Genomic DNA, 22,535 nt, shown 5'->3' with positions numbered 1-22,535 from the left:
AAAAGTTTAGCATATAATAGTAAACTAATGTAACAATGTAACCAGTAAAATACAATGAGGAAGAAACAAAGTGAAGTTACAAGAACAAAAAAACTACCTAGGAATAAAGGTAGCAAGAAATACGCACAGCTTTACAGAGACACTTTTAAGAGAGGAATCAAAGAAGACACCCGGAAGGCTCTTGGATGAGAAGAGCCTTTGATATTGTAAAGATGTTCATTCTCCTTTGCTGTCCTGATCAGGAGCTGCACAGGACCCAGCTAGGCAGCACCCTAAGGCATACCTCCTAAAATCTCCCCCGTACATACCAGGGTGAGCTGACACTTCTCACTGTGGGCCTGCCCTGCGTGCAGTGTGCCCTTCTGTCATAGCAGCTGTGCCCTGGCTGTCCACATCGGTTCCTCAGTTTTCTTCCCCACTGGACCCAGAAGGTCAAACTGAGTCTGCAGCACCTCAGCACCCCCTCTGGGAACTCATGCTAGGCATCGGCCAAGGCCAGCTGGGTAAGCAAACTGCCCATGGTACCAGGAACGAGTGACCTGAGAAGTACCTGCAGATATACCTACTTTGGGTTTTGCAATCTCCTTGATCCTCTGGATTTCTTCATCAGACATGACCTCGTAGTACCTGACGATGTGCGGGCTGTCCCATTCGTCCTCCTCTTTGAAGGGGGCGATGAGCAGCTGTGGCGTCCTATTGCCATGGTGGTACCTACAGAAAAGCCTCTTCTGCCTCTGGGGTGTCTGGGGAGCACAGACAGCAGGCCCTGAGCTGGCTGGCTGCAGACACTGGTCTCACACCCTATGTCCAGCAGCTGCTCCCACCCCAACAGAGAAGAAAACAAAACCCCTTAGACTGATGGGCATAAAATGATACCCTAACACTTCATGCAATGCTTCTTCTTTCCCAAGAATACCTCATGTCCACAAGTTCGGTGGCAGAGAGTGATCCCTGGCCTTTTTCAGAGCTGTGAGTAGGTTTAAAGGGCTGGGGCCAGGGGAAGCCTTTCCAGGAGGAAGGGCCAGGGGGAGCCAAGTGGTTGGGCATGGAAAAGGCTGAGAGACTGCCCACACCTGAGCCTGCCTAAGGAAGCACAGGGATCCCAGGGCTCTCAAAGGCCAATGAAACCTGATACCAAACTCTAGCAATTGCCAAGCTCCAGCAACTGTGGTGTCTCTACTAGAGACCAGGACTTTCCTTGGGGCCTGAAGGATGTCCACATCCAGGGTTTTCTTCCCAACAGTGACTCAAGCAGAAATGGCATGTTGGGGTGGGGAGGGATGCTCAGTAATAACTTAGAGGATTGAAAATCTACCTGTGACATGAGGTAAGAGTCTCCTGTCCTGTACCTCAAAGAACATACACACATCAGCCTCAGAAGATACTGCAAAGAACTAGGGAAGATGTTGAAAAATAGCCCACAGACAGACAAACATCCTCCCCAAATCTGCCTGTCCCGAGCCAAAGCCTAGGTCCACAGCCTAGGCCCTGACCCCCCACGTGCCTCACCAGTTTGACTCCCTCCCCACGACAGAGGCTCTCATAGACATCCCTCTCAGGCAGGTAGTCCACAGGCCTCTCATAGATGCTGTCCTGGGTCACTTGTTCAGCTTCTGTCTGATTTGATACTATTTTTTCTCTTTCTTCCTCCAACAACTGTTCAAAGTATCGCAGGTTCCCTCCAGCTCGTTCATGACTCGGATCTAGAAAAGGCAAGGAACAAGAAGGAAAAGGAAGCCACCAACATCTGTTAGGTCATTTAGAGAAATTATTCTAAAATAATTATGCTGGTTTTCTCTCCCAGCAGCTCACTTGCATGGAGCACCCTGCCTTCCACAGTGCCTCACCAGGGCTCGTGAATCAGGGCAGAAAAGCCAACAGACGCCCTCCCTGCTCTGGTCAGTGATGAGAAAGATGCAACAAAGGGGGGACACTTAGCCAGCCACTGAGGGGGCTGTCCTCTCAGGCCTCAGGTCCAGAGTCCGGCCTCCTCCCCCGACTTGGCTGTGTGCCAGTTACATCTGTCCCTTAGAGTACACCCATCCCCGGTGACCGCATCACGTGCTGGGCACAGCTAGAAGGCAGGCTGAAATACTAGCAAGACAAATAGCTATGTGGCACTGCCACGGCTTCAGCTTGTGGGCCTCACAACATGAAGGAGCAAGCTTGGGAGGATTACTGTGCCCCTCCTCAGATGAGGAAACTGAGGCCCAAAAGTCTCCTGAGTCCTGTCAAAGTCTCTTACAAACATAATAGAATCTACAAAGCTCTCTTCCCACATCAGTCTTGCTGGACACGCCAATCCTAGCTGACATCCTGAAAAGCATCAGCATAAGAAAGTCTTTGCTGGTCTGTGAAACTCCAGACAACGATGTTCCCATATATTACTAAAAGATGGGAAAGAAGATGGGTTTTAAAAACATAATGCCTTTTAGATTTATTTTTTGTTAGTTCTCACCTGAGGATATTTTTTCCATTGATTTTTAGAGACTGTGGAAGGGAGGGAGGGAGGAGCAGAGGGAGAGAGACGGGGAGAGAGAAACACTGATGTGACAGAGACACATCGATTGGCTGCTCCCTACATGAGCCCCGAACATGACTTGGAATCAAACCTGCAACCCAGGTATGTGCCCTTGACCAGAAATCAAACTCGCACCCCTTCAGTTGCAGGCCTATGTTCTAACCACACTGGCCGAGGCAAAAACATAGTGCTTTTGATCTCCTTCAGTCCCATAGCATGAGACACATAAAACACCAATGCCGTGGTAAGTCCACCAGTTAGACCTCAGGCCTCTAACTATAGGGTCAGGTCATTGTCACTGCAGCAACCCTGACGTACAGCTTAGTCTCAAACTGCAATGAAACTTCCACCCTTTCATAATAGCAAATGCACTGCAGTGTTGGATTCCTAAAAAAAAATAAAAATAAAAATAAAAATAAAAATAAAAAAAATAAAAATAAAAAAAGAGGGTTCCCTAAACAAAACTGAGTTGGTTAAGGAGCTAGCTGGCAGCTGGACTGGGTCTGAAAGCAGTAGGGCATTAGTCGCTGGCCCAGTAGTGGTCAGCAGAGTGACCAGTTCTGCCAGCTGCCCACCTCCATCTGACCTTCCCCTAGAACCTTCTTACCAAGGGAGAGCAGGCGACGGGTGAGCTCCAGGGCACGGTGCAGGTCGCCCAACTGGAAGACGGCATAGCTCAGGTAGTCCAACACCTGGGCCTTGGTGGTGATGGCCTCCTCCCCAGCATCAAGCTGCTTCAGCACCTGCTCCATCCACAGCACTGTGTGGTAATAGTCCCCTTCATTGTAGGCTGAGCGGCCCATCCCAAAGCAGTCATCTGCACTCATCACTGCCTGGTACTTGGTTCCTGCAGCAGGAGAGGTAAACAGTTAGGCACCAAAGAGCTTCTGCATTAGGGAAAGAGATTCCAACATCAAGGAAGTCTGGGCCACTGGAAGGAGTCATCATCCCAGCAGGGCCTTACCAGGGCTCCACACCACACACCTCAAATGGCCACTGGTACAGTGGGCACACCCAGGCGGGCCCTACCTGCAGTTGGGGTTCACAGCCAATCTCCTATCCTCAGATTTCCCTTCTCCCAAGTAGGAAGGGGCCTTTGTTACAAAGGAGCCCAGGAAACCCACCAAGAAGTAGTTTTCAGAGAGCCACAAAGAAGATACCTACTGGGCAGCTGGATACACGTGTGCGTCTGGAGGGTAAAAAGATTAGTTGAATATAAAAAACAGGACCCAGGTGGCATCTAAAGCCATGGATGAGGAACCTGCTTCCAGGAAGAGCCTGAGGAAAGAGTAGAGAAGGTAGCCCCTGAGAGCACCTGCACAGAAAGGACGGAGGAAGAATAACACTGAGAGGGACCTAGGATGTATAAGAAATGGAAGGAGCAGGAGCTATGGGACAGACTCCAAGGGAGGCCAAGAGCCAAGGCTGCAGTGCCAGCTTTGACCGTTAGGTGGCAGGAACCTTGCTGAGCATCAATTCAGCAGGTCCTGTGACCACAGGTCATCTGCTGTGGGCTGAGGCCCGGAAAGTGACCATGAAAATAGTTTCAAGTCAAGAAGAAGAATATGTGGTGTGTTAGCTATGGGGAGAGCAGGCTTTAAGGTGGGGGCAACGTGGGAGGGGCTGTGGGTGTGTTCCTCAGCAGGTCCTATGGAGAGCAGGAAGGAGCTGGACACCACCCACCCACCCCCAGAAAACAAGGGAGTCTCCATACAACTCTGCTAACAGTAACTGGGGCATGGCTGACACAGAAGAGCTGTCTCTTAGTGGGCTCTTTCTGCCTAATGTCCAAGATGGGACTTTGCACGGAATGAAACCCCTGCTGCAATGGGTTGGCTGCTTCAGAGACCATAGTCTGCTCTCCCTGGTGGCTCAGGAACAATGTGGAATAGGAAGTTTGGAACAGTAAATACTGAATGGGGTTAGTTGGCAGGCCAGAGATTAGGGGTTCCTTGAGCCCCTGTCCAAGCTCCATGGACCTCCACAGAGCTCCTCTGGCTCTGCAGGCCCAGGAACCCAGCCCACATTGATAGAGGCAGTATAACAAAGCTGAAGAGCTGGGGCTCTGGGTCTGGGTCAGGGTGGGTTTCACTATGGCACCCACCAGCTGTGTGACTATCAACAAGTTACTTAGCCTCTCTGAGTCTTAGTCCTCTTACCTCTAAATAGAGATAATACCATCAATTTTATAGGACCTGTGCCAAGAATTCAAAGAGATGATGTATGAAAATATCTCCTATGATCCCTAGGGTTCTAATAATCCATAGCTTTTTATCAACATGTCTCATAGATGCCAAGAATGTAACAAATGGCTCCCAGACACTCAGCATCCTCCTCAGAAGCCAACTCAAATATCTATCCCCTGCAAAGTACTCCCTAGAGAGTGCTCCCTGGAAAGTGCCAGCTGAGCTGTCTGAGTGCTGAAGGGTAATCAGACATGGAGCCCTGCTGGTATGGGTAAAGGTATTCCTGCAGAGGGCATGCGGTGAACAAAGAAGCTGAGTAGTGAGGAAGCTTAGTACAATCAATGGGCAAGGAGGGCAGGGAGACAAGGCCATGCTGGAGCTCAAAGGTCACGCATAGAAGGAATTTAGGTTTAGCCCTGAAAGTTAAGCATTGTGATCAGGAACTGACATAAAGAGATGGTGCTTAAGAGCACATGGTGGATGATTTTGAGGAGTGAGCTTAGAGGTACACAGTCACAATGGAACTTTGAGAAGAAGTGATCGTGAGGCTGGAGTCAGGGCCTCCAAGTACAGAAGATATCAAGGAGGTGGAATCTACAGGCCTTAAGATTCTGGCTTGGCCAGCCAATGGGTGGAAGTACTTTTTACTGAGATAAAGGATGAGGGAGAGGGGTAGGCAGCTCAAAAAGGCATGAGGAGCCCGGCTGGGCATGGCTCAGTGGTTGAGCATCGACCTAGGATCCAGGAGATCATGGTTTGATTCCTGGTCAGGGCACATGCCCAGATAGCGGGCTCAATCCCCAGTCAGGGGTGTGCAGGAGGCAGCTGATCAATGACTCTCTCATCACTGATGTTTCTCTCTCTCTCTCCCTCTCCCTTCCTCACTCTGAAATCAATAAAGATATATTTAAAAAAAAAAAAAAGGGAGGAGGATTTTAGTTTGGGACATGCGAGTTTTGAGGAGCCCAATGGAACATCCAAGTAGAGATGTCCCATAAGCATTTGTCCACACTGGCTGGAAGCTCGGGAGACAAGCCTTGTCAGGGCACACAGATCTGGATGTCATCTGTGTATAGGTGATACCTCAAGTGACGGGAATGACTGGGTTCACCTGGAGAAGGTATGTAGGAAGAACATGAAGTAGAGCTGGAATCTTAAGGAGTGACTCCCTTCCACCTCTCACTCCTCCAGGACGCAGATGCATCTGTTAACTGAACGTAAAAGATCAATGCCTGGGTGTGGCTCCCTCTTCTCACCAACCCTTCTCACCAGTGCCCTGAGTGCCTTCTCTGTCAGGCCTCATGGCTTAGGTGTCTAAGACCTGACTGAGGCAGGAATAAGGGGAAGCCTACACCCCATTGTCTGGTTCACAGGCTCCTCAGTACCAGGGCTCTAGGCCTGGACCGGCCAACAACAGAGAGCCTCTTTCTCCCACACATCATGGTTCCTGAGCTTGTACCTCCTCCAGGGTCCCCCTGGGTGAGGTGGCATCCAAGGTTTAGTGGGGCCTAACTGAATCCCTGGGTTTGTTAGCTTCTAATAGCCCCCCTACCCCCTAATCCAATATATCTTCTTATAAATACACTGGAGTAATCAGTGAGAAGGGGGCCTTGGGGAGGGAGGAATGAGAGAAAAAGAGAGAGAGAGGGAGGGAGGGAGAGGGAGAGGGGGGAGGGGGAGGGAGGGGGGGAGGGAGGCGGAGAGAGGAAAAAGAGAGAGAATATGACCACAGAGGCCAAAAGAGAAACGGCCGAGATCAGTGTCCCAGAACTCAAAGGAGGGGAGAATATCAGGAAGATGGGCAATCAGTGTTTCAAATGCTACAGAAAAGTTAAAGAACATTATGCCTGAAACCTGTCCTCTGGTCTTACAGGCTGACTGGCCACTGGTGACCTTACAGTGGCAGGATTGGGGGGCGGTGGGGGGGAAGGTCAGACTTTGTGCATTCAGAAGGACATGGGAATTGAGGAAGTGGAGAAAGACTAGATGACTGTTCAGCAGCCTCACCAGGGGGGAGAAGAGCTCGGTCAACAGTAGACACTCAAAAAAAGGGCCCTTGATCTGAGGGTGGGGTTTGTAAGATGAGCGAGAACAGAGCCTGAATGTGAGCTCAGGGGCAGAGCCCAGAGAGGTACACACAGAATGAATGGGGCAGTGACTGCAATTGAGGGCACATAGGACACAGGGCTGGGAGTCAAGAGATCAGCCTTGGGCAAGAAAAAAATCATAGGAAGGGGGACAAAAGTGGGTCTGGGCAGATCTGAGAGGTGCTCTGGGGGCAGAAGCCAAGGGGGTCCTGAGCAGCAACCTCAGCTTTCTCTGAGATGAGGAGAGGAACTCAGCTAATACAGGGAGGGAGGCTGTGGGCCAGGGCTCTGGGGAGGCAGCTGTCATGGGAAGGGGAGACTCACCACCAGAGGGTACAGTCCACCTGGGGGTATAGACCATAAGTGAGCAGTGGCTCCAACCCTGCCCAGACATGTAGTAGAATCACAGGCTAGACAGGCAAAGCCCAGAGTGGCGAGTTACCTGGAAGTTCCCCTTTGGAAATTGTGTCTGGGTCCAGCTTGTATGTGTCCTGAAGCCTCATCAGGGCCTTGGCGGCTCCCGTCTCGTCCTCGTCAGTGGGGAAGAACTGTCGCTGTACTGAGAGGTTGGCAATAAAACCTTCCAAATGAGAAAGTGAGAACCAGAAGTCACCCCTGATCCAGGGGCACAATTCCACCTGGGACCCCAGAAGCACTCACTGGAGGATCTCTGGCTAGTGCAATTTCCCTGCCCCTCCATCAAAGGCTATTTCCTTTCCACCAGGAAGCCCTCCTGATGGCTCCAGTCCATGGGGACCTCTCCTTTCTTGCTCCTCACTGTAGTGACTGCCTGTGCTGCTCATTTGGAACTGAATAGAATGATGGCCCCACACACTGGTTAACACGTGGGAGTCTTGGCTCCAAACACTCAGTGAGACCAGTGGAGATAGAAGGGACAGAGGACAGAGAGGGTAATTAAGTGGGGCACTAGAGAGGCATCAGGGAGGTCTTGCCGACCACTCAGTGGAAAATGAATCATATGGAAAATCTTGATCCAGGAATATTGGGCTGACCAAGTAAGCACAGACTTCCAGCCTTCATCTCAAGTTGAGGAGCCCAAGGGACAGAGGTAATCAACTCAGGGAGCCCAACTGGCCACTCATTACTGACCACCGGCTCTTATCATCCAGGAAAGTGATGATGACAGTCCTAGAGGCACAGTACTGTCTGCACCCCTGGATTACAGACAGGGGCACCATATAGCCAGGCCAGCAGGTAAGGCTGCACCAGCCTAGCATGATCCCCTGAGACCACACTGGGCCTTGCTCTGCTCTCTAGGGTACTCCCCCACTACTCCAATCTGCTATGACCTCAGGACAGGAGCTCCCCAATTTTAGTGCTCAAGACCACAGCCTAGAGGCTGGGAGAGCCCCTGACCTCAGAAGTACCCCAAGGAGGCTATTCTGGGACTGTAAGCCCTCACTGTAAAGCAAGATATCTAACACTTGCAATCTCAGAACTCCAGGAGGGGAAGGCCCTTCCTTGCTGATTCAGGGGCTGCAATTCTACCTGTAAGCTGAGAACTGGGAGGGTAACTCCAAAGCCATTTCTTCCCAGCTTCTTCACCAAAGCAGCAGCACCCATAGCCACCTACTCTCACAACCTCAGGTTCAAACACCCAACTCCTGGCCATGCCTGGGGACCTAGGGACCAAGAAGCTGCAATGCTGTCTTCCTCATGACTGCATGGTCAGGAATGCTAAATAGTTTATAATCCAGTAAAAAGAAAACATACTCCCCAAAAAAAGCCACACTGCCAGCATGTCCCCTCATTTCAGGGGCAAGAACCCTGAAAGGTAGAGGTAAAAAGAACCTATCGCTCTATGGGCATATCTTGTATCTTCCAGGTAATTACAAGATTTTTCAAAGAAAGTAGATATTGATGATGGGGGTGGGGTGTGGAAAACAAGAATGGAGAGCAGGAGGTCATCAGAGCAGGCAGGAGGGCATCGGAGCAGGTGGTCATCTAAGCAGGCTTATTTTCCCGCAGTGCAAGCAGAACAGTCAGTTCTGAGTTACAGGCCCAGGCTGGGAGGCAGGGGTCTGGGAAAGGCAGCCACAGCTTCTAGAAGCAGTGAGCTCACTGGGCACAGCTCCAGCCCTGCTGAGCTCACCAATCCCTCCCCAGAGGCCACCCTGCCCCCAGCCAAGCCCAGCCCAGTCTGGCCACATGGACTGAAATGCCTCAGCCAGAGCAACAACTAGTCTGAACAACTCCCAACTCAGGGAGAAGAGGCAGCGAGTCCTGGAGGCTGAGCCTAGGGCTGGGAAGCAGGAGGGCCCACCCCACCATCTCCTGTTGAGAGGAAAATGTCAGAGCATAGAAAGTTCTATCACAGTGAAAGCACCAAACACAGTTAAAACTTTGAAGAAGTTGATGCACTGACCTGCAAATACCACTTTTAGAAATGTTTCCTAAGAAAATAACCAAAGATGTATGTGCAAGATTACTGATGATGTGTAAACAATGCCACATCCGCTGACTTGACCAGTTTACACAACATCAGTATGACACATTACTGTCCAACCACTGAAATCATGTTTCAGAAAAACATGTAATGGACATACAGAGAAGCTGAAAAAATTCAGGAAAACAGTATCGTATGTCACGGATCTGCCAAAAGATATGTTTTATATCTCAAGATATAAATGAGGGGGAAAAAGTAAAAAAAAAAAAACAAAAAAACACAAAATAAAAGATATGAATGGAAATGAATTTAGATGAAGCCCATGCTCTCCAGCTTGCACTGGTGGTGACCACACCCACTTAACTTACTTTTGTTAGATCACTGGATCCCTCAAAGCAAGTGAGTTTGTATCCCTGACATATATATATGGTTCCTTTTTTTTTTTTTTTTTAAGTAAATGCATGTGTAAAAAAACTGGAATTTGAATAGTGCTTATTACTAGGCAATTGGATTAAGAATTATAATTTCCTTATGTGATTGTCTCTGTATTTTCCAACCTTTCTATAAAAATGTATTACTAAAGTATAATTAGAAAAAAATCCTACCAAAAAAGAGAAGTAAAAACACTAGGAAAAGGCAAGAACTGACTACTAGTACATATTAAAAAACAAAAACATCCAATTGCCAGGTCCCCAGAGAGAATGGAGAAAGCCACGAGATGGCAGGGTCCATGTTCATATACTTCACATGCCCACCCACAGCCAGACCCAAGACAGGCTCAGACACACACTCCTCAGGCACGAGCACGTGACCGTACTAGCTCACCCAAGCACCTGCTCAGAGTCCCTCACCTGCAGCCGAGTCCTGCAGGACAAGGTCCTCCAGCGCGGGCCACTCTGTGTTCAGCCGTTTTACCAGTTTGTAGGCATTCACAGGGTGGGCCAGGTAGCCCTCGGGGTCAGCAGCCGACTTGCTGGTCAGGGCTTCCATTTTGCTGGCCCAGCTGTGGAACCAGAGAAAAAGGAAAACTAACACACCCACCCACGCAGGTCTTGACCTGTGGTAATTTTCCTGGTGAGATTTAGGACCCTTTTCATCAAGAGGCAATAAAAAAAAGAATCAGCCCAGACGGTATGGCTCAGCAGTTAAGTATTGACCTATGATCCAGAAGATCGTAGTTTGATTCCCAGTCAGGGCACATGCCCAGGTTGTGGGCTCCATTCCCAGTAGGGGGCGTGCAGAAGGCAGCCGATCAATGACTCTCTCGTCATTGATGTTTCTCTCTCTCTCTTTCTCTCCCTCTCCCTTCCTCTCTCTGAAATCAATAAGGATATATTTTTAAAAACTTAAAACAAAATGAATACAGTGACTCCCCAAGATCCTTCCAGCCCCTTAATCTAGATAAGAGCTGGGGACCCCAATGTATATAAAGAGGCTCTTAAATAGAAAGGAAAAAGCAGTGAGTCCTCAGCCTACATAATAGAGCCACTCTGGAAGACTGGTATGAAATAGCCTCCTGGCCAGCCACACAGCGCACTCTGGATGGCTTCCTCTCATGGGCACCCTGGATGGGTTCCTGGGGGACAGGAGGGCTGACTCGAGGTGGGTGTGGGGGCTTGGGACATCAGACACCTCTTGATCTTGGAGAGCTTGGCTTCCTCCACAAGGATGTACTCCTTCAGAGATTGCACCAAGTCCTTCTCTGCATAGATCAGGTCCGTCATTTGCCCTGCAAGGGAGAAGATTGAAAGGGACAGTGAGAAATGGATAAGAGATGTCCATCACCCTTCCTTGGGGCACAGAACACCAGCACAGAGGCAAGTCCCCTGGGCCACAAGCACATCCGCTCTCTTGGGATCATGGGGACTCGGAGTTAAGGGGGACCTAGGCACTCACATGGTCCTGGCCTCCAGCTTCAGGAAGAAAGAGGCAAGGTCCCAAGGGGATGTTGAGGTAAGTGTACTAGGGGCGCCTTAAGGAAAAAACCCCAAATTTCATTCTTCCACCGTCACCCAGATGGGTCATGTCACTGGAGCATGGACACCTTGGAGGCTTCATCACATGGAAACAAGCTCTGAGTCTTTAGGCCAGAAGGAGAAGAACAGCTGGATCCACCAGACAGAATGTTCTTTGCTCAAAACCACTCTCTGATCTGGGAGAAAGACAGGAAGGCCAGGCAGCCCAGGAGGAGCCTACAGTTCCCGGGGAGAGGGACCTAGTTGAGACAGCTGACCCCCAGGACATCCAGGTCATCAGGGCCTCAGAGGTGGAAATGGCAACTCTGCAAGTCCCACTCTCCCTAGAACTTGTCAAAACCAGTGGGTGAGGCCATCTTACCCTGGTACTTGAGACAAATATTGCTCAGGTAGGTGGTAGTCCTGTGGGCACATACCAATAGAGGTGAAGAATTCAGCCTGCACGCAGCCCAGGACACCAAACCAGGCCACCAGCAACATGGACACCTGGAGTTTCATGGTTGCAAAGGGCAGTGTCTGCAAGGTATTCAGTCACTGGATCAAAAGTTAAAAAAAAAAGAAAAAAAGCAACTTGGGTGAGGAGACACATATGAATGTGCACACAAACACACACATTCAAATATGCAAAAATCCTGACCTGGCACACAGAAGCTAAGGATACCCAGGATCACCGGGGATAAACCAATTCTGGCCCCTGTTCTAGGAGGCTACACTCCCTTGAGAGAGACTCTGCCCTCTTGGCTCCTGGTAACCACCAGCAACATGGGAAGACTAAACTACAGGGGGCACAGTCACCTCTGGGTCTAACAGTCTGGAAGTCTGAGATTCTGGCCCACTCCTTCTTGTTTTACAGACTGCTTGTGTGTTTCTGTCTTTCTTTCCAGCACATGTGCCAGGACAGTGCCAGGTACTAGGGAACCAAACCTGCCTACAAGACTGACATTAGAGGAGAGACAATGACAGAAAAAGAAACTGACACAATATACTCCAGGGAACCACACCCAAAATGCAGTGTAGAGCAGATGGTTGGCCAGAGGCGGAATAAAGACTGCCCCCTGCCAGTCTGCACCTGGCCACGGCGAGAGCAGTCTAGGAGCAGGTACTCTGGGCAGACACTGCTCTTCCTATGTAGTCAGGCTCCTTGGCAGACACTGTCCTCACTGGCAAGTCACCATTCACAAATATTTACTAAATGCCAGGCACTGAGCTAGACACTCTGGATACAAAAATGAATCAGCCACATAGAACTGAAACCCCAGGCTGGGCTGGGCTGGGCTGGCAACATGGGTAAGAGGCCAGCTACTACCTCCTCGCCAGCCTAGAATAGCCAGACCGACTCTGAAGGCAGCAGGCACAACCTGGGGCATGGCCCACTGGCAGGGGACCTAAGTACACAATGAAAGCTTTGGACCCTGCTTCGCGCTCAGCCACGCAGCCGGGGGCGTGCTGGAGGACCAGCACCCATGTGAGCTCGGCACTGCCAGTCCCTCCTCTTCCTGTTCTACTTCAGCCAAACCCCACAGGAAATTTACTTAGAGAAAATACGGAAAATAAAGGAAATACAAATGCTTCCCCCCAAAATGTAAGCCTTATTGAACAACTCTAAGTCTGAGCTAACTAATGTTAGTTCATCAATTATTTTATTTATTTTATTTTTTGCCTGCCACGGTCAATTGGGCATAGTGACACCCACCATTCCTCACCTCATCTTTTCAGAGGAAATTCCCATCCACTGCAGTTCCAGGTTAGGCTCAAAGAAGCCCAACCACAGGCCCCACCCCGAACAGGTTCTTATACCAGGAAGAGGAGAGAATAAAATGACCTCATTTCTTCATACCCCTGCCCAACGACTACAGAGCCAGCAGCCACCCATCAGTGTCCTAGGAGTTGGGGGCCCAGAGATTGCAGGAAAGACCTTTCAGCCCAGAATTTGCTGTAGGGTAGGGAGTATTGTGCTAAGGGGTGCATCATAGAATGAAGGCAGCAGAGGAAAGCAAGTCACGGACAGAAGGGGAGCGGGGCTGGCAAGCGCTGAGGTGGGGTCCAGGTCCTCCCTGTTGCAGCCACAGGTCTGCTCCCAGGCTCACCACACTGCATCTCCACTCCAGGAGTCCAGAAGGCCTTTCTTGTTGCTTACACAAGCCCCTTTCACAGGCATGGTATCTGTTGCTTATCTCTCTCAAGAGGCTTGACTAACCCAGGAGAGCATGTTTTTTCCTGTATGTTTGTAGGGAAAGGACAGCAGAAACCCAGGGCCAGAAGACTGTTTCTATGGTCAGTGAGGGACTAGCCAACTGCCCATCAGGCTGGTGGGAGAGTAGGGCACAGGTAGGAGACAAAACCAGGCATGGCTGGAAGTGGGGAACACCAGGCTTCTCCCGTGTGTCGCCAGTTGCACAAATTCAAGGGAGTGAGAAGCCTCTTCATTCCTTTCAAATCACCCGTGAACTGTCCATGGTTCACGCCTTATAGCACATAGGAAGAAGCATCCAGGTTCCTTCATTACGTAAATACCAGCTGTCATTTCTCTGGAATGTGTTGCCTGGCTTAGATCGAACTTATCCACAAATCCCAGCTTGGAGGCAGGGCTCCAAAGAATATCAAATAGGGCTCTAGGAAATGGCTTCCCAAGAGCCTGCAAAGTCCTGCTCTGATGGAGGAAGGGGACAACGACTCTGCTGGCCCACAGAGCTAGACACCACCAAGGAGCCCCCAGACTGCCACAATCAATACTGCCACTGCAGGCATGGGGGCCCAGGGGCCCCACCCCATTTCTCCCGATCTTATGCCCCTGAACACTAAAGGCTTTGTACAAAAAGGGTCAGGTTGGGAGGAGGCAACATCCAAGACAGACTGTGTCCCACAGTGTGGGGAAAGCCAACCACCCACATGCCATCCCATCCCATCTCATACCTGTCCTCAGAGATTACTTGGGACAGAACAGGTAGGAGTATGTGTACCTGCACTGTGCCACCACAAAGTGCCCGGGGCTGCTAGAAGCCCTCCCACGTACCCTCAGAAATCCATGCTGAACAGGCCTGGAAATGGGCAATGTCAAACCTCTTTTTGTGAAAAACAAAGTGGCACTGAGCCTGAACAGAAAACCAATACTGAGTTTTATTTGATCTGCATCCTAAGTTTGGAACCATGTCTGGCCCATATCAGGCACCCAACAAATAACACTTCACCGCAGATTTGTTCAAGTCAGGAAACTTCCACAACAGAAGGCTGTACATTTCTTCCCTACAATGGATTGTTGTGGATTGTATAAGAATGGATACCATATGCATATTAACATGGAGTAAAGATCAAAGCATACTGTTGAGTGAGAAAAGCAGGCTCCCAAACAATATGTACTCTATGATTTCATTTTTACAAGGAAAAATGTATATATATGTAAATATATATATATACACACACACATACATATGCAAGAAGAGAGTCATAAATCTAGTTGTATCTTGGAGAAATACTTTTATTTTCCTCTTTATGCTTATTTGTATTACCTAAACTTTCTACAAGGAGCTCTAAGGGAAATTTGAAACATATTTTCTAATATGCTTAAAATGAAAAGAAAACAAAGCAAGCCCTCTCAAATGTACTCCAAAGCAGCCCTGGCAGCCCAAGTTTGGACCCCCACAGGGAGGCCCTCCAAATCCTGCCAACACCTCAGTGACAGTGATTCACCCACCAGGTGATCGGCACCAATTGTAAGCACAGGGAATTCCAAGACATACAATCAGAGTCCCCAACAAGCCTTCTCTTTGGAAAGGACATTTACAACCTGGCCAAATGGCCATGAAAAGATGTTTCCAGCTGCAAACCAGCAGCGTCCTTAGCTTCTCCCCTTACCTCATCAGGCAGGAACCTCTGCCAAGCTCCCAGCTGCAACCCAAATGCAACAGCTTGTGTTTTAACAATGTATTTAACAGCCTAGAGACAGAACATGGGTTTGCTGAGAACAGGTCCTGCTTGGCACTGAACAAGAGGCGGCCTGCCTTCTGTGAAGGGGCCAAACCTGCCTGAACAGGGCTCCCCCCAGTGGCTCTGCCTCCCAATGCTGGGATGGAAAAGTCGAGAGGACAGACATGCTCAAACCAGGAGTCATGCAGAGATTCCAGCAGGCTCCGCCACCTAAGCACATGGATATCCATTGAGGCCCACAAGCTGCTGTCACTGGCACCCCAGGGAAAGATGGGAGGCACTCTACTCTCCTTACCTGATGTCATGCCTCAGTCATCACCTGGTCTGAGCCATCCCCGTTCCCTCCTGCAGCTATGCTGGCCCCGGCCTGTACTGTTCTCTCATCTCATCTGGCCTCCCATCCACCTCTCCTCTACAAAGCAGCCAGCATAACTTACTGCAGCCCCTCCTTTGGTCTCTGTCTCCATGAGAACCCTCCAAAGGCTCTCCACTGCCCTCAGGATAAGTCCAAACTCCTCAGCCCTAAGAGCCTTTTGAACTCTATGTGACTTGGCCCTACTGCCCTCTCCAGCACCATCTCATGACTCCAGGTTTCATACCTTCAACTACTACCTCACATGAAAAATATTCTCTTCACTGAAAACCTAACAAAGCCTAGGTGTTCATCTGTATCTATCCTTACACTTTCTCTATCCGGTCCATGAACACATAGATTTGAACTTCCCACTTGGGTACCATCAAAACCACAGTCTCCTGCTTCGGTAAACAGGCAATGAAGCAGCAGAGGAGGCTGTAAAAATCGACCTGCAAAAGCCCAGTTGGGTATTCGGTCACTGTCTTGGCAGAGACTTGGCAGTCTAGGTGAGACTAACTCACAAGAAGGAACTCCACACGAGGCCAAAATCCACATGCCATTGTACTGGATGCATCTGACGTACTGCCTTGGACTCTCTTGGCCTCACCTAGCTCCTGGGCCACTGGCTCGCCTCAGACTCAGTGGAGGAGACTATCAGGCCCCAAATCTCTGGCTCCTCCCACTACTTCGGGACTCTCAGGACATGCCACAGCCACCTCCTCAGTGGCTGCTGGAGGGTCCTGGTGGTGTACCCCAGGAACAGGGGGAGTTAACTCTTCATGAGGCAGCTCTGACCAATGAAGGGCAAAAGAAAAGTGGAGGTAAGCAGATGAATTTCCTCTCCAGGCCTCCGCAGAGAAACTGTGACATGGGCTTTGTGTAGAGCAGGCTCAGAGATGGCCCGCATGGCTGAACAATTGGTGCAGCTCTGTGCAGACCTGCCAGCTTGCTAAAGCACCACCCGGAACTTGCTTCCCATCCTTCTCTGCCTTAGTTTCCTTTCCCTCACTCTTGCTGCCCTACAAGTGCACCTTCCAATAAAGCATTCAGCACTTAAGCTCTGCCTCGGGCTCTGTTTTCTGGGAACTAGGCCAAGATAACCACTATTTTTATTTCCAAAAACCTTTCATTTCTACCCTCTAATCCTCACCCAAATCTTGTAAACAAAATAGATTACATCTCCATTTCAGCTATAGGTAGGTCACTGAGGCGGAGAGCTACCTGCACACCTGACATGCTACAGAAAATCACTGGCAGAGCTGAGGCTTAAACCGAAAACATACTTTCCACTAGATACTGCTGCCATTGAGTCCTCCTCAGTAACATCTGTTGGCTTACAGCACAAGGGCCTCACCAAAAGCAGGAGCCACACTTTGCTCTGGCACAGCAGGCCTGCACAGGTCAAGGGCTTTATTGTGGCTCACAAAGCAACTTCATGGCATCCCTGGCTGGATCCTACCAAAAGGCAGACAGTAATATGGACCCAAAAGACAGGAACATGGTGCCCTGAGTTCAGGTGACAGACACCCCTCCCTAGACACCCATCACAAATGACCTCACAAATGACCAACCAGCCCAGCTCAGGGCAAGGCAGTACAGTCTAAAAGGCAGGCACACCCACCCTGGGGTCACACAGCCCAAGTTAAATGTCAGCTCCACCATCACTTTCTGGCTTTGTGACCTTGGATAAGTTATAGGTCTCTGAGCCTCAGGTTTTACATCTAAATAATGGTGATAATATTAGGACCTACATTTCATAGGGCTGTTGTGAGGATTGAATGAGATGATAGATGTCAGTGGGCAGCCCAGCAGCACCAGGCACAGTTTATACCAGTCATCAGCACCAAGGGTACTGGAGGAACATCAGCAGACCTGAAGCAGCCAGCTGCCCAGCTGATCCCTGGAGAGGAAGAAGGTCCAGTCTAGGGGGCAGCGAAGATGAAAACAAGGCAGAGATTGGGCAATCCCCAGGTTTCAGGAGTGCTAGAAGAGATGAAACATTAATTTAGGAAAGGGTGGAATTAGGGGTAATGCAGCACACTAGCCATCAGGGAGTAACCCTAGAACTGGTCAATTACTGGCTCTAAATCTCACCAAGGAAGGGAAGTTCACTGGCAAAAGGCAGGGCACTTGGCCAATACTTTAGGAGCTCAGGTATCTCTATGCCTCTGATGTGCTAGCTCTGAGTTCCTACAAGTACAAAGCCTCAGGATCTTGGTCACACCCTGGCCCTTGGAATTACAACACAGGCTATATTTTAGCAAGCACTTCCTGAAAGGTCTAGAGCAGATACTGGTCTGCGATCAGGGTCAGACAGATCCTACCTGTACTGACTACCCAAACACTTAATCCTCTGCCTTGCCATGATACCATTTAATCAAAAACTCTCTTCCACAGTTCCAAGACGTCTAGGCCACACTTTTCATTCCCCTCTGCTCTTTATAAGAATAAAAACTATAGCCCTCATCCCACATCCCCAGCACAAACACAAGGCCACAGGAGCCACCAGCCCTCTCTGCTCTAGGACAGGCTGATGCCCTATCCTGGAGCACTTCAGAAGTCCAAATCTCTAGATTTGAGCAACTTTCCCAGTTTAACTCTCGTTCCAGCACTCTGGGCTGCACGTGCCTGCATCACAGCATTTCCTGCCAACCTCCATCTGCATAAAATTAAACTCTCGACAGATCCCAGGAGCCAGGGACACACCCACCAGCCCAATGCACACTATCAGCCAGCGTGGCCACAAATGGGCCTCAGACCCTCCCAACAATGTAGGAGGGAAGAGTCAAAAAGTGAGGCTCTCCCAGGAAATGAGTACTCTCCAGATTCCCTCACCCCACTCATTCCTCAGGACTGTACCCTTGAAGTCTCTCCTTCTGATAAGCACTCACATTCTGGGCTCCTCCCCTGGAACATGCCCAGCTGCCAGCATGAAGCAACAATCTCAGAGAGATTATGAGCTACCCATGGGCAAGAATAGTGCTGCCACCTCCTCCTCCTCCACCCTCCTTCCGGCCCCAGGCTTGTTCTAAGCAGAAACCAGGCACACAGGATGTACTCAAGGAATAAACAGAGATTAGCTGTGGCCAGGCTAAACCAGCAAAGTAAGTGCTCTCCTGGGCACCCCATTTCAGAGCCTGCAACAGGGTAGAAGGGCCTATCACAAGCCACAGACTGCCTGCTGAGCTCTCAGAGAACTATGGTGGCTCAGTATGACAGCATCTCTGGGATGAGGCCCCCAGCCAACTCCATCCTTGCTACGTGGCTTCCTTGGCAGGACCACACAGTGGACATGACTGGTCATCTGAGACTAAGAAGGCATTACAAGAAAAGGATTCATAGACCAAAGATCTAGTGAGTAGAAGCGAAAAAAGAGACTGAGCCCTGAAGCCCAGAACCACAGTGAGAGAACTGCACCCTGGACACTTCAGGAGTAGTTGAAGCATAAGCCAAAGGAAATCTTGGTTCATTTAATAGAGAACTAAACCATGGAATCTATTGCCCCAGATATGACATGGACTGAGAAGAAACAGCAGCTTGCAAAAACATTCTATAAATTCTTACGTGGACAGTGGATCTCTGCAAAATCTGAGACATTTGAGAATGCCCTAAACTACAAAGTGACAGTCCCCACCCCTCCTTCTCAGGGCCAGTATCTCCTGCAGGAGGGCAGAGGCTGTCCGGCTTCAGATGGTTTCCATCAAGAAACACAAGCCTTAGGTGTCACTCTATAGCAGAAGACACGAATCTCAGTCTTGGAAGGGACTCTACTATTCAACACCATCTTAAAGGTGTCAGGGTAGAATGCAGAGGCCAGGGGCCCACCTCTGCTGTCTGATCCACTCTCCTGTCGCCCGAGTTCACTGAGCACCCTCCACATGCAATGCACAGTACTAGGCGCTGCCCTCTCACTTGAAGCTCTTGTGGACAGAGTCCGTGGGCGGCCGCCCCCAAAGTGTCCCTTCCCCCATCACCTTGCTGGGGTTTGTTCCCTCACACAGGCTGTTCCTCTGTCCAGGTTATCCTATATTCAGCCTTCATCTGATCACACCATTTAATGTCACCTCCTCCAGGAAGCCCTCTGTCCTGAAGCATCCTGTCCTGTACCAACTACCCGCAGCCTGGTGCTCCCTCCCAGCACAGCACTCACCGCACTGCTCTGGGCCTGGGCTTTCCCTGTCTTCCAGTCCAGTTGGTCGGCACCACTGGGCTAGCAACTCCTTACAGCGTCTGACACACAGGCGTGCCCGTTTGTTGAATTGGTTAAGCAGTTATCACAGGTTTCCGCAGCTGTTAAGGAAAAGCATTGGAAAGGGATGTCTGGAGGGGCGAAAAACAACAACTTTCTCATGCAACAGCCCGTCGTTTAATGAGCACCAAGCTGGACCTCGGCGGCCAGGACACAGACTCCCAGTCCTTTGCCCTTTGGAGGGAGGAAGGTGGACCCCACAAACATGAAGCGGCCCCTCGGGGACCGGCCGCAGCCCCCGCCCCCGCCTCCAACTTCAGGCAGCCTGGGGGCCAGGCCGCCCCTCCCCGGGCGCCTGACAGGGCGGGCAGGGCGGCAAGCTCGCCGCCCGGCCGCCGAGGGGACGAGCAGGAAGGGCGCCGCTGACCTCACCGCCCTGGGCCCGGGAGCAGACGCGGGCGGACAGGAACCCGCAGGGGTGTAGAAACAGGGCGGAGGGCGCGGGGCTGCGCGGCGGCGACCGGCCCCCCGGCCCCGCGCGCGGCGGAGCGCACGGCCCCGCGCCCCCAGCCTGCGCCCCAGCCCCGCGGCGGGGCGGGCGGCCGGGCAGGCAGGGCGCTCACCTGGACACGCGCCGCTCCCGGCGTTTCCAGAACCTCCCGCGGCGGCTCCCGGCCCGCTCGGCGCCTCCTCCCCCGGCGGCTCCGCCTCCCGCCGCGGCCCGGCTCCGCCCGCTTGAGCCGCCGCCACGTCCCCACCTCCCTCGCGGGAGCCCGCTGGGGCCCTGGCTCGGCGCCCGGAGGTCCTAGGCCGGCCGAGGGTCGCCACCGCCAGCGACCCTCGTCACCACCACCCGCGGGCTGGGCCGCCCGAGCGCGCGGGAGCCGGGAGCGGGCCTCGGGCCGGGGGGAGCCGGGGGCGCGCCCTTCATGCCGCCCGCCGCCGGCCGCACGTCTGCCCTGCCCGCCACCCAGGTACCGCTCCCACCTGTGGGATGCCGCCCGCCGGCCTCCCCAGCCCGGGGGCGGCTGCAGAAGTGCCCACGACCCTATCCTGGGGTCCCCGTGCCTGGGGGGGGGGGCGTCCCTGGGTGCTGGCTGACTCCCCCTGTCCTCAGCTTGGGCCGGTTTCCTGGGAGGTCCTGCTGGGGACACGGCTCTCCCACTGCCGCCTACTCGTCATCACGGCCGCAGGTTGGGTGTGTGTAGGGGGTGGGGTGGGGAATGTCGCCTTTGGTCGGAGCCGGGTATCAGGGGAGGGGACAGGCCAGTGGAGAAGGCCCTGAAGAAGACTAGGGACCCCGTGCCCACCCCCAGGGCCATGCTCCCAAAGGGATTTAGACTGTCCCCCGGCTCCTGGGTTAGGCGCGCCTCCTGGTTATGTGTAGGTGATGGGTGGATGGGGAAGAGGGAGGGTGTTGCCATTCTGGGGCCAGCCCTCGGTTTGCCCAAACCCTAGCCTACTGCACAGGCCAAAAACAGTGGGTGCCTCCTTCAGCCAGTCCAGCCTGGGAGGGAATGCAGGCAGGGCGCAGCAAGCCTCCGCCTGAGCTGGAGGAGGCCCTGGTGGCCAAGCAGTTTCCCACGCCTGCTGTATGAACCTTCCTGCTCATGAATGAGGGGAAACTCATCTGAGAATCTCATCAGGGAGCTCGCCCAGAGTGGGAGGTGCCCAGCCTCTGCCCCGCGCTGTGGGGATGTTCCCTGTGACACACTGTCCAAGCTGGCAGCCCGGATCAGGGAAGGCACACACACAAATACACACAACACATAAAATACAGAATGAGACACTGTTCTGGCCTGTGTGAGCCGCTAGCCAGAGCTCAGCGAAAGCCAAACAGAAACCTTCCTGCATCTGCTACATCCTGCTGCGCGGCCCTCCATCTACCCAGATCCTCCCATCCTCTCCCCTTCTCTCCCCTTCTCAGGAGCTTGCTCTCAGGATCACCCTTTCTCTCTCCTAAATGTTCAGTCAACCTCCCCCTCTTAACTGGGTCCTCTTGACTTGTAAGTATGTTCAAACCTGTACTATAGGGAAAAACCCTCATTCAAACCCACCAACTACTGCAGTGTCTCTCTCCTCAGTCACAGCAAATTTCCCTGAAAGAGCCCCTTGTCTCCTTGTCCTCACCTCCCTCCCATCCCTTAGCCCCCTCACTACACCAAACCAGGTCTCCATACACTCTCTGTAACCTATAAGTTCTTAAGTTCAACAGCCACTCTTCAGTCCTCATCTCTCAAAGCTCCCAGGGGTGCCTGACATGCCAGCAGTGTCTGACCACTGCCTCCCTAGAACACTCATGTCCCTTGGTTTCCACCATCCTCTCTGGCCACCTTTGCCCAAGGCTTCTTACCCCCCAAGCAAATCTCCTCTCCATTTCTCCCCATTAGTCAGGAAATGTGGGGGTTCCTCAAAGCTCAGGCCTAGAGGACTCTCTTCGCCTCTTCTCTGTCTATAATTTCTTCCTGTATACAGATGACTCACAAATTTCTCTCTACCCTTGCCCTGATTCCTGAGATCCAGACTCATATAACTGAATGTAGAGTCTATATCTCCACTTAAGTGTCCCCAGGCACCTCAATTGCAAAATGTCCAACACTGGGTTCATGCTCTCTCCCCTGCCCCCCTCCACACCTCTCATGCTCCCTGCTGCACTGAAGGAGCCCTCCCCCAATCAGTTACCTAACCAGAAGCCTGGGAGTCATGCCTTCTGCCTCCGCCCCAGACCCTATCCTTCTATATCCCACACTTGCTCAATCCTGCACCTAAATTATCTCTCTAATCCATTCATTTCTGTCCATCCTCTTGCACTTGAATGGATTGTAACAGTTTCTTAGCTGGCCACCCCCTCCATTCTTGTTTCCTTCCACCTCCCCTCCACACTGCAGCA

General features: G+C 51.6%; 1 protein-coding gene across 7 annotated transcripts in view; it reads right to left on the bottom strand.

The window, feature by feature from the left end:
- Positions 1-20,331, bottom strand: part of P4HA2 (prolyl 4-hydroxylase subunit alpha 2) — a 34,119-nt gene extending 13,788 nt beyond the window's left edge. For 2 of the 7 annotated variants that reach the window (XM_087816400.1, XM_087816396.1), the window contains exons 1-10: positions 20,073-20,149; positions 19,607-19,746; positions 17,329-17,439; positions 11,594-11,711; positions 10,834-10,930; positions 10,053-10,204; positions 7,237-7,374; positions 3,129-3,368; positions 1,510-1,703; positions 567-743 (exon numbers count right to left, since the gene is read on the bottom strand). In XM_087816400.1, the coding sequence (XP_087672526.1) occupies positions 567-743; positions 1,510-1,703; positions 3,129-3,368; positions 7,237-7,374; positions 10,053-10,204; positions 10,834-10,930; positions 11,594-11,675 (1,080 nt within the window). In that variant the 5' untranslated portion in view covers positions 11,676-11,711; positions 17,329-17,439; positions 19,607-19,746; positions 20,073-20,149. The other 5 variants (XM_087816397.1, XM_087816399.1, XM_087816398.1 and 2 more) reach the window with 5 other exon arrangements.
- Positions 20,332-22,535: the final 2,204 nt, after the last annotated feature.

The sequence above is a fragment of the Miniopterus natalensis genome, chromosome 4 (assembly GCF_054644295.1).
Source record: "Miniopterus natalensis isolate mMinNat1 chromosome 4, mMinNat1.hap1, whole genome shotgun sequence".
Lineage (NCBI taxonomy): Eukaryota > Metazoa > Chordata > Mammalia > Chiroptera > Miniopteridae > Miniopterus > Miniopterus natalensis.
This window is presented reverse-complemented; position numbering and strand designations above follow the sequence as displayed.